This window comes from Brassica oleracea, chromosome C2 (assembly GCF_000695525.1).
Source record: "Brassica oleracea var. oleracea cultivar TO1000 chromosome C2, BOL, whole genome shotgun sequence".
In the NCBI taxonomy this organism is placed as follows: Eukaryota; Viridiplantae; Streptophyta; class Magnoliopsida; order Brassicales; family Brassicaceae; genus Brassica; species Brassica oleracea.
The window spans coordinates 40,509,191-40,520,764 of NC_027749.1; the positions used below are offsets into that span (position 1 = coordinate 40,509,191).

Consider the following 11,574-nt stretch of genomic DNA (forward strand, 5'->3'; position numbering starts at 1 on the left):
TTTTTAAAAACGTGTTTCAGTTTAGCTTTTAGCTAGTATAGGAGTTTGATTTGACCCGGTTATCTTTCAGGTTAGTTTGGTTTATTTTATCTTAACTTTGTTTTGCTTTGTATAATTGGAATTGTAATTTCGAAACTCTGATTGGTGTTGTATATGTTCCTTTCAAATTAAGTTATTAATTTTTGATTTAATATGCATTGCAACTCTTTTTGAAAGTTATATAAATTTGCTAACGTTCAATCTTTTTATTTTTTTAGGTAATGTATCAAAAAAGGGGTATGCCCACCCTAAAATCACATGGGCTTATCATCATAATATGGGCTTATGTGGACTTATCTTTATAACTAAAAAAACCCAAATCGAGAAAGCAGCAACGCGCAGAATAAATAAAACGCGTGAGATACACAGACGACTCAACGTGTCGACACGTGGCGAGAAAGCCCCCCTCTCCAGAGTAACGTGGACGCCTGAAAAGGCAGATACTTCAACTTTATATATATAGATTACAAAAAAAAAAAAAAACCAATAAATGATTATATTAAGCTAAGTTAAAAAAAAAGATTATATTAATCGATAAATTATAAAATGTTAGACGTACATTATATTTTAAAAGGAATTTTGTTGTCTTTATCAAGATAATAAAATATCGTAATTAATGTTTATATCAGCTAATAAAACTAAATTAAATCCAGTTTCAATTAGTTCGCACTAAACAAGTCATAACTTTTTCAGCATCTTCATTACTCTAACAAAACAAGGCTGGACCTAAATAAGACACTCACAAAGCCTATCATCAAGGTTAATTCTTCTTTGAATGGACACATTAATCAAATCATCTATCCTTTTAGTTTTTCCTAAGCATTGAACTAAACAAGTACATCTTATCAGATTAACTTGAACCCCGACTTCTAACATCTCTTCAAACAATTACATCTCATTTTCTACATTTCCACCACTCCCGTTTATATTTAACATTGCTGTGTAATACTATCATGTTTACACTGCCCCGACTTCTTTATATCATCAAACAACTTTTATACTTTTTCCTCCACACCAATATCAACACATATATTTAACAATGTGTTATACAAAATGAAATCTTCTCACAACTAAAGCGCATCTTTAGCCTACATTGCTTTTCCATAAACCTTCCGTGGAGCGGTCAAATGTCTTCTCATTAGGAGTTAAACCCGACTCAACCATCTCATGAAGCAAACTCTTACCCTAAACCCCGTTTCCCAGCTCTTCCCATAGCTTCCAAGTTCCAGCAAATTATTATACAATACACAACCACATTAGGCTTCACAACTATAGCTTTCATCTCTTTCAAAACACACATAATCACATCATAATCCCCAGCTCACCAAACATATTCCCCAACACAGAGAACACTATATCATCAGATCTTCAACCTCATCTTCAGGCATCAACCCTTTTTTATACATCCTCTCGAACCATTCAATCGCTTTGTGGTAAAGATTGCACATTTTTCACAAATGGTGATAGTTGAATAAGTGATGTTATCAAGCTCAACAACATCCTTCACATTTCTCACGTGTCATCTCCTCAATAAGCTGAAACTGTATCTTAAATATTAGAGATTTCATCGTGGCATTATAAAAGATCTTTTCGCGTTCTTGGTTTTGACCAATCGAAGAACATATGAGTGTTTTGCCATTGTCATAAAACATTATGGATCAAAAGTTTAAAAACTGTTAAGCACTAGCAATGTGTTATCCTTATTTGGTGGATGAGGAATGTTATTGAGAGTATACAAAAACTCAGAATTTTCGTTGAAACCAATACTATTGAGCTTTTGAGCAAAAATACTAAGATCTAAGTTGCACCAAGACCAGGACGGAGACCGGAAACTAGGATGGGAGCGGGGACAAGAGCAAGAACAAGAAACATCAAACTTAAAATTTGTAGATACGGATAAGGTATAGAACCAGCTATATATAATGTAATAATACATATAAATCAAAATATTAGAATTTCTCACATATGATTCAACAGTTTTAAAAACAGTTAAAAAGCAACATGATAAGCTAAACATCTACTAGTTATACCACCAATATTAAAATAAACAATTAAACAAATGATAATGTTCAAAACTAAACATACATTAACAACAAAACAAACCACAAAACAAAATGTCATTAAAGATGAGAAGACACAAAAAGAAAGCAGAGAAAATGCATGTATGTTGTTTATCATAAGAAACACATGAAATCACATATTCGTATACAGAAACACATAGAGAGAAAAAAATCTGAAAGTTGTATATGAAACATAATTCAAACGTAAACAACTGAAAACATAAAAACCAGAAAGAGACAAGAAGAAGAAACATGCGCATGTGAAATATGGTGGAGAGTTAAAGAGAAAGACATTAAGGTATGAGTGGAAGATACTATTGATAAAAAACTTTTTTATTTTCAGAATTATTAGAATAAAAAAAAATTAAGAGCAAACGGATACGTCTACTTTTTATTGAAACATTTCCGAGACATCTCAGGTCTCTGACCAAACCCCTCTCCGTTAAGTCATGCCGTCACGGATTCACCTTACAAACTCAGACTTTTCGTTAAACCAGTACTGTTGAACTTCTGAGCACAACCCCTAAGTTCTAAGCTGCACCAAGACCAGGACGGAGACCGGAAACTGGGACGAGAGCAGGGACATGAGCGGGGACAGGAAACATCAAACTTAAAATTTGTAGATACGGGTACGGCATAGAAACGGCTATATGGAGGAAAAATGATTGCTAGCTACATGAAGTATTGGGCATCACATGGTTAACCATGCAAACTAAACTAATGTATACCTAACCACACGAAGTATATGATATACATGACAACATCCTTTAACTTTATGATGTTATGTGGTTAACATCACGAGTTTAATTTATTCATCCAAAAACTGATGAGAATGTTAGAGATCGTTTAAATATCTTGTTTCAACAATTAAAATATGACCGCCCCGACTATAATTTAACTAAAATTAGATTTTGACCCACATTTTAAAAGCGTAAGAATATTTTTAACAAAATCTATTTACAAAATCAATATCTTTTAACATTTTTTTAAAAGTAGTGTTTTAACATTTTTATTTTAGTGTACTTTAAAAACTATATAATTGCATTATTTTTATTTATATTAATCTGTTTTGTTATGAACTTTTAGTATGTAATGTTTTAACATTTTTATTTTAGTGTTTTAACATTTTTATTTTAGTGGCTTTTAAAAATATATAATTCTATTATTAATCTGTTTTGTTTATTATTTAACTATTTTAATATGTTTTATTAAAAACTTTTACTAAAAGTTTTGTAATTCGTCTGATTAATTGTGTAATATATACTTCTTTGATAATTTTTACTTATAAAACTTATTTGCTGTCAATTTACTAACTCTAACATTTTATTTGTTTAAAACTTATTTGATGTCAACTTAAAGCAAACATAATCTTGCTTATATAATTATAAATTATATACTTTTAAAAATAAAAATAATAAAATAATAAAAATCTAATATGAAAGGTTTACTAAATTTAAATCAACGGAATTTTTTTTTTATGAAAAATATATAAAATAATTCATTAATAAAAAATAATTTCATACTAAACAAATAAAATGTTAGAGTCAATAAATTAACATCAAAGAAGTTTTATAATATTTTTTTTATGAAATAAGTATATATCACATAGTTAATCAAATGAATTACAGAAATTTTATTAAAAATTCATACCAAAAGAGATTAAAAGAATAAAAAACTAAATTAAATAATATCTTATATAAAGTTTAAATTTAATATAAATAGAAATAATATAACTATATTGTTTTCAAATACACTAAAATTAAAATGTTAAGACACTACTTATCAAAATTTACGATAGTTATACCACCAATATTAAAATAAATAATTAAACAAACAATAATATTCAAAACTAAACATATGTTAACAACAAAACAAACCACAAAACAAAATAAAACAAAACAAAACACCATTAAAGATGAGAAGACACAAGAAGAAAGCAAAGAAAGGCATGTATGATGTTTATCATTAGAAACATACGAAATCACATATTCATATACATAAACCCATAGAGAAAAAAAAAATCTAAAAGTTGCATATGAAATATAATTCAAACGTAAACAACTCAAAACATAAAAATCAGAAAGAGACAAGAAGAAGAAACATGTGCATCTGAGATATGGTTGAGAGTCAAAGAGAAAGACATTAAGGTAGGAGTGGAAGATACTATTGATAAAAAAAAACTGTTTTTATTTTCGGAATTATTAGAATAAAAAAAATTAAAAAGTCTCCTTCGTCTTGAAACGTTTCCAAGATGTTTCCAGTCTCTGACCAAACTCCTCTCCGTTAAGTCATGCCGTCACGGGTTCACCTTATAAACTCAGTCTTTTCCTTGAAACCAATACACTTGAGCTTCTGAGTAAAAGCCCAAAGATCTAAGTTGTACCAAGACCAAGACGGGGACAGGAAACTGGGACGGGAGCGGGGACATGAGCGGGAACAGGAAACGTCAAATTTAAAATTTGTAGATATGGGTACGGCATAGAAGCGGCTATATATAATGTAAGAATACATATACATCAAAATATTAGAATCTCTCACATATGATTCAACAGTTTTATAAACATGTAGAAAACAACATGATAAGCTAAACATCTACTACTTATACCACTGATATTAAAATAAACAATTAACCAAACAATAATATTCAAAACTAAACATACATTAACAACAAAACAAACCACAAAACAAAACACCATTAAAGATGGGAAGACACAAGAAGAAAGCAGAGAAAAGACGTATATGTTATTTATCATCAGAAACACATGAAATCACATATTCGTATACAGAAATACATAGAGAGAAAAAAAAATCTGAAAGTTGTATATGAAATATAATTGAAATGAAACAACTGAAAACATAAAAACCAGAAAGAGACAAGAAGAAGAAACATGTGCATGTGAGATATGGTTGAGAATCGATGAGAAAGACATTAAGGTATGAGTGGAAGATACTATTGATAAATAACTTTTTTATTTTCAAAATTATTAGAATAAAAAAAAAATTAAAAGCAAACGGATACGTCTCCTTTGTATTGAAACGTTTCCGAGACGTCTCCGGTCTCTGACCAAACCCCTCACCGTTAAGTCATGCCGTCATGGGTTCACCTTACAAACTCATACTTTTCGTTGAAACCAGTACTATTGTGCTTCTGAGCAAAAGCCCTAAGATCTAAGCGGCACCAAGACCAGGACGGAGACCGGAAACTGGGACGAGAGCAGGGACATGAGCGGGGACAGGAAACGTCAAACTTAAAATTTATAGATAAGGGTACGACATAGAAACGGCTATATGAAGGAAAAATTATTGCTAGCAACATGAAGTATTGGCCATCACATGTTTAACCATGCAAACTAAACTAATGTATAATTAACCACACAAAGTATATGATATACATGACAACATCCCTTAACTTTATGAAGTTATGTAGTTAGCATCATAAGTATAATTTTATTCATCCAAAAACTGATGTGGATGTTAGAGATCGTTTAAATATCTTGTTTCAACAATTAAAATATGACCGACCCGATAATTTAACTAAAATTAGATTTTAACCCACATTTTAAAAGCGTAAGAATATTTTTAACAAAATCTATTTACAAAATCAATATGTTTTAACATTTTTTTATTAGTGTTTTAACATTTTTATTTTATTTTACTTTAAAACTATATAATTGTATTATTTTTATTTATATTAATCTGTTTTGTTATGAACTTTTATTATGTAATTTTTTAACATTTTTATTTTAGTGTTTTAACATTTTTATTTTATTTTACTTTAAAACTATATAATTGTATTATTTTTATTTATATTAATCTGTTTTGTTATGAACTTTTATTATGTAATTTTTTAACATTTTTATTTTAGTGTTTTAACATTTTTATTTTAGTGTCTTTTAAAAATATATAATTCTATTATTAATCTGTTTTGTTTTTTATTTAATTATTTTAATCTGTTTTGTTAAGAACTTTTAATAAAAAAATTGTAATTCGTCTGATTAGTTGTGTGATATATACTTCTTTGATAATTTTTAATTATAAAACTTAGTTGCTGTCAATTTATTAACAACATTTTATTTTCTTAAAACTTATTTGATGTCAACTTAAACCAAATATAATCTTGAATATATACTTATAAATTATATACTTTTAAAAATAAAAATAATAAAATAATAAGAGTCTAATATGAAAGGTTTACTAAATTTAAATCAATGAAATTTTTTTAATTAAAAAATATATAAAATAATTCATTAACATAATAAATTTATTTCATACTAAACAAATAAAATGTTAGAGTTAATATATTGACATCAAAGAAGTTTTATAATAATTTTTTTATGAATTAAGTATATATCACATAATTAATCAAATGAATTACAGAATTTTTTTTGAAAATTCAAACCAAAAGAGATTAAAAGAATTAAAAAAGTAAATTAAATAATATCTTATATAAATTTTAAATTTAATATAAATAGAAATAATATAACTAAATTGTTTTCAAACACACTAAAATTAAAATGTTAAAACACTACTTATCAAAATTTACACTAGTTATACCACCAATATTAAAATAAACAATTAAACAAACGATAATATTCAAAACTAAACATCTGTTAACAACAAAACAAACCACAAAACAATATAAAACAAAACAAAACACCATTAAAGATGAGAAGACACAAGAAGAAAACAGAGAAAAGACATGTATGTTGTTTATCATTAGAAACATATGAAATCACATATTTGTATGCATAAACCTATAGAGAAAAAAAATCTGAAAGTTGTATATGAAATATAATTCAAACGTAAAAAACTGAAAACATAAAAATCAGAAAGAGACAAGAAGAAGAAACATGCGCATGTGAGATATGGTTGAGAGTTAAAGAAAAAGACATTAAGGTAGGAGTGGAAGATACTATTGATAAAAAACACTGTTATTTTCAGAATTATTAGAATAAAAAAAATTAAAACGGCTCCTTTTTCTTGAAACGTTTCCGAGATGTTTTCCGGTCTCTGACCAAACCCCTCTCTGTTAAGTCATGCCGTCACGGGTTCACATTATAAACTTAGACTTTTCCTTGAAACCAGTACTATTGAGCTTATGAGTAAAAGCCCTAAGATCTAAGCTGCACAAACACCAAGATGAGGACAGGAAACTGGGACGGGAGCGGGGACAAGAAACGTCAAACTTAAAATTTGTAGATACGGGTACGACATAGAAACGACTATATATAATGTAAGAATACATATAAATCAAAATATTTGAATCTCTCACATATGATTCAACAGTTTTAAAAACAGTTAGAAAACAACATGATAAGCTAAACATCTACTAGTTATACCACCTATACTAAAATAAACAATTAAACAAACGATAATATTCAAAACTAAACATACATTAACATTAAAACAAAACCACAAAACAAAACACCATTAAAGATGGGAAGACACAAGAAGAAAGCAGAGAAAAAACATATATGTTGTTTATCATCAGAAACACATTAAATCACATATTCGTATACATAAACAAATAGAGAGAAAAAAATCTGAAAGTTGTATATGAAATATAATTCAAACGAAACAACTGAAAATATAAAATTCAGAAAGAGACAAAAAGAAGAAACATGCGCATGTGAGATATGGTTGAGAGTCAAAGAGAAAAACATTAAGGTAGAAATGAAATATACTATTGATATAGAACTTTTTTATTTTCAGAATTATTAGAATAAAAATATTAAATGAAAACAGATACGTCTCCTTTGTCTTGAAATATTTCCGAGACATCTCCGGTGTCTGACCAAACCCCTCTCAATTAAGTCATGCCGTCATGGGTTCTCCTTACAAACTCAGCCTTTTCGTTGAAACCAGTACTATTGAGCTTCTGACCAAAAGCCCTAAGGTCTAAGCTGCACCAAGACCAGGACGGGGACCGGAAACTGGGACGGGAGGGGGGACAGGAGCGGGGACATGAAACGTCAAAGTAAAAATTTGTAGATACGGGTACGGCATAAAAACGGCTATATATATAATGTAAGAATACATATAAATCAAAATATTAGAATCTCTCACATATGATTCAACAGTTTTAAAAACAGTTAGAAAGCAACATGATAAGCTAAAGATCTACTAGTTATACCACCCATATTAAAATAAATAGTTAAACAAACGATAATATTCAAAACTAAACATACATTAACAACAAAACAAACCACAAAGCAAAACAAAACAAAACATCATTAAAGATGAGAAGACACAAGAAGAAAGTAGAGAAAATGCATATATGTTGTTTATCATCAGAAACACCTGAAATCACATATTCGTATACAGAAACACATAAAAAACTGAAAGTTGTATGAAATTTATTTCAAACGTAAACAACTGAAAACATAAAAATCAGAAAGAGACAATAAGAAGAAACATGCATATGCGAGATATGGTTGAAAGTCAAAGAGAAAGACATTAAGTTAGGAGTGGAAGATACTATTGAGAATGAAATTTTTTATTTTCAGAATTATTAGAATAAAAAAAAAATCAAACGGTTATGTCTCCTTTGCCTTGAAAAAAATTTCCGAGACGTCTCCGGTCTCTGACCAAACCCCTATCCGTTAAGTCATGCCGTCACGGGTTCACCTTATAAACTTAGACTTTTCGTTGAGACCAATACTGTTGAGCTTCTGAGCAAAAGCCCTAAGATCTAAGCTGCACCAAGACCAGGACTGGGGACCAGAAAGTGGGACGGGAGCGGAGACGTGAAACCTCAAACTTAAAATTTGTAGATACGGGTATGGCATAGAAATGGATATATATAATGTAAGAAAATATATAAATCAAAATATTAGAATATCTCACATATGATTCAACAGTTTTAAAAACAGTTAGAAATCAACATGATAAGCTAAACATCTACTAGTTATACCACCAATATTAAAATAAACAATTAAACAAACGATAATATTCAAAACTAAACATACATTAACAACAAAACAAATCAAAAAATAAAGCATCATTAAAGATGAGAAGACACAAGCTAAAAGCAGAGAAAATATATGTATGTTGTTTATCATCAGAAATACATGAAATCACATATTAGTATACAAAAACACATAGAGAAGGAAAAAATCTGAAAGTTGTATATGAAATATCATTCAAACGTAAACAACTGAAAACATAAAAATCAGAAAGAGACAAGAAGAAGAAATATACGTATGTGAGATATGGTTGAGAGTCAAAGAGAAAGACATTAAGGTAAGAGTGGAAGATACTATTGATAAAGATATTATTTATTTTCAGAATTATTAGAATAGAAAAATTAAAAGCAAGCGGATACGTCTCCTTTGTCTTGAAACGTTTCCGAGACATCTCCGGTCTCTGACCAAACCCCTCTCCCTTAAGTCATGCCGTCACGGGTTCACCTTACAAACTCAGACTTTTCGTTGATACCAATACTATTGAACTTCTAAGCAAAAGCCCTAAGATCTAAGCTGCACCAAGACCAGGACGGGGATCGGAAAATGGAACGGGAGCGGAGACAGGAAACTTCGAAATTAAATTTTGTAGATACAGGTACATTGTAGAAACGGCTATATATAATGTAATAATACATATAAATCAAAATATTAGAATATCTCACATATGAGAGGCTGAGTTATTTTATAGCTGAGTTATTTTATAAAGATACGGCTGAATTAAACAAACACATTATGACTGGGTTATAATACTTAAGATACAAGAAATATGAATTCGACATGTTTACATTCAGGAACCGAAATTATCAGATTCAAAATACAGACAAGACATCACTTTCAGAAACCAAAATTGTCAGGACCAAACTCTTCAAACATGTGGACGAGATCACGCCAGACTCTTGTTAACATCCACGGAGGCTTGTCGCCTCCGATTGCCCAAGTTCTCTTCAAATAGCACATCTGGCAACGAAATAGCGTTCTGGCCACAAGATTAAAATGTGTCCAAACTGTCGAATTATGCCTTCGATCCCATGTGTTTTTGCGCTACAACAAAAAAAAATTACAAAACCGTTGAGAACACAACAGAAAAATAACTCAGCAACGCTATGCTGTCATTTTAAGTGGACAAACTGTTCTTACAGCGAGTTGAAGAAACCAGCGTTCCTTAAAATGATTGAGAATTGCGCGGTATGTCGACCAATCATGAACCCAGCCTTCTGCACGAATCGACGGGATGACGAGAGAGAGATCACTTAAAAATTTGAACCAGATAGTACTGGTTGTGTCAAGTAATTCACCCGGACCAGGGTATAGAAGAGGGAGGTTTTCACGATTTGCAAAGCTTAGTATCGCATTGACACTGTGCTCTATCATCGTCGAATAACCAGAAACAATCGTCATAACTTTTGATGGGGATAGAGAGTTTTTGTTTAGGTTTTTTTTAGAGAGAGAAAGGTGTAAGAGATGAGACATTATATAGAGAGGTACAGAACATCAAACGTCTCGAGTTAAAATTTCCCAAGAAGCAGTTATCTTTTTTCCGCCAAACGTCAGGATGAAGTTACACTTTACGGCTGAGTTACAGACCAAATTTACGGCTGGCTTAGTAAATGGGGTTTAGGGTTTAGGGTTGCTTTTTTTGGGGTTAGGGTTGCTTTTTTGGGTTTTTAAGTTTGGGATTTGGATTTATGGTGCAAGAAGAGTTATAAAAACACAAATTCATGATAAATAATACAATAATAGTTTATGAGTTTTGAATTATGCTCACACCTTATATGTATCAGTTAAGTTTATGAGTAATTGTAAGACGAACATATACCTAAAGATCATGATTGATTCTAAACTCGTAGATTCAATAAAGAAGACACATTCAGTTGGAGTTTCAATTTAACATTTTAAAGTATAAACATTTATTTTTTGATTATAGGGTATGTTTGAGGTATGGCTGAGTTATAATATCGTAACGGCTGACTAATACTAATCGATACGGCTGAGTTATGTTACGATTGTAGGGTATGTTTGGGGTAAGGCTGAGTTACGTATATACGACACAACATGGTTATAAAAACGATAAGACTGAGTCAAATACTTAATAACAACATAAGTCAAGTACAAAATAACAACATAAGTTCATCATAAAACAACAACAACATAAGTCAAGTACTTCATAACAACACATGTTCATTTAGCCATCATTTGGTCTGTCACAACATTTCCTCCTTCAGCGAGGATATCTGCTGCCATCTTCATCTGTAAACCTTGAATATTTTGATCGTTTATCCCATCAAACATAACACCAAGCGCTAGACTTTCTTCTGCTGCATCAGCTTCAGCCTCATTCTGTGTCTTAACTTTCTTCTGCTTCTTAGTGGGTGGCTCAGCTTCAGACGAAACTCCACCCTTCATTCTCTTCTTCTCATTCCCCTTCCCCTTTGTATTCCGCTGCACTTCCCACAAACCTTTCACAAATCTACCTGAATGTATGTCTGTTATCAACCTAACGAGTTGTGGGT

The 11,574-nt window shown here is 30.4% G+C and overlaps 1 protein-coding gene across 1 annotated transcript; it reads right to left on the minus strand.

Annotated features, from left to right (window-relative positions):
- Positions 1-694: 694 nt before the first annotated feature.
- Positions 695-10,462, minus strand: LOC106324227 (pentatricopeptide repeat-containing protein At5g46580, chloroplastic). The gene is given in 7 exon segments (XM_013762232.1): positions 695-757; positions 760-986; positions 989-1,166; positions 1,168-1,224; positions 1,226-1,359; positions 1,362-1,391; positions 10,360-10,462. Coding segments are annotated over 7 exon segments (792 nt in total).
- Positions 10,463-11,574: the final 1,112 nt, after the last annotated feature.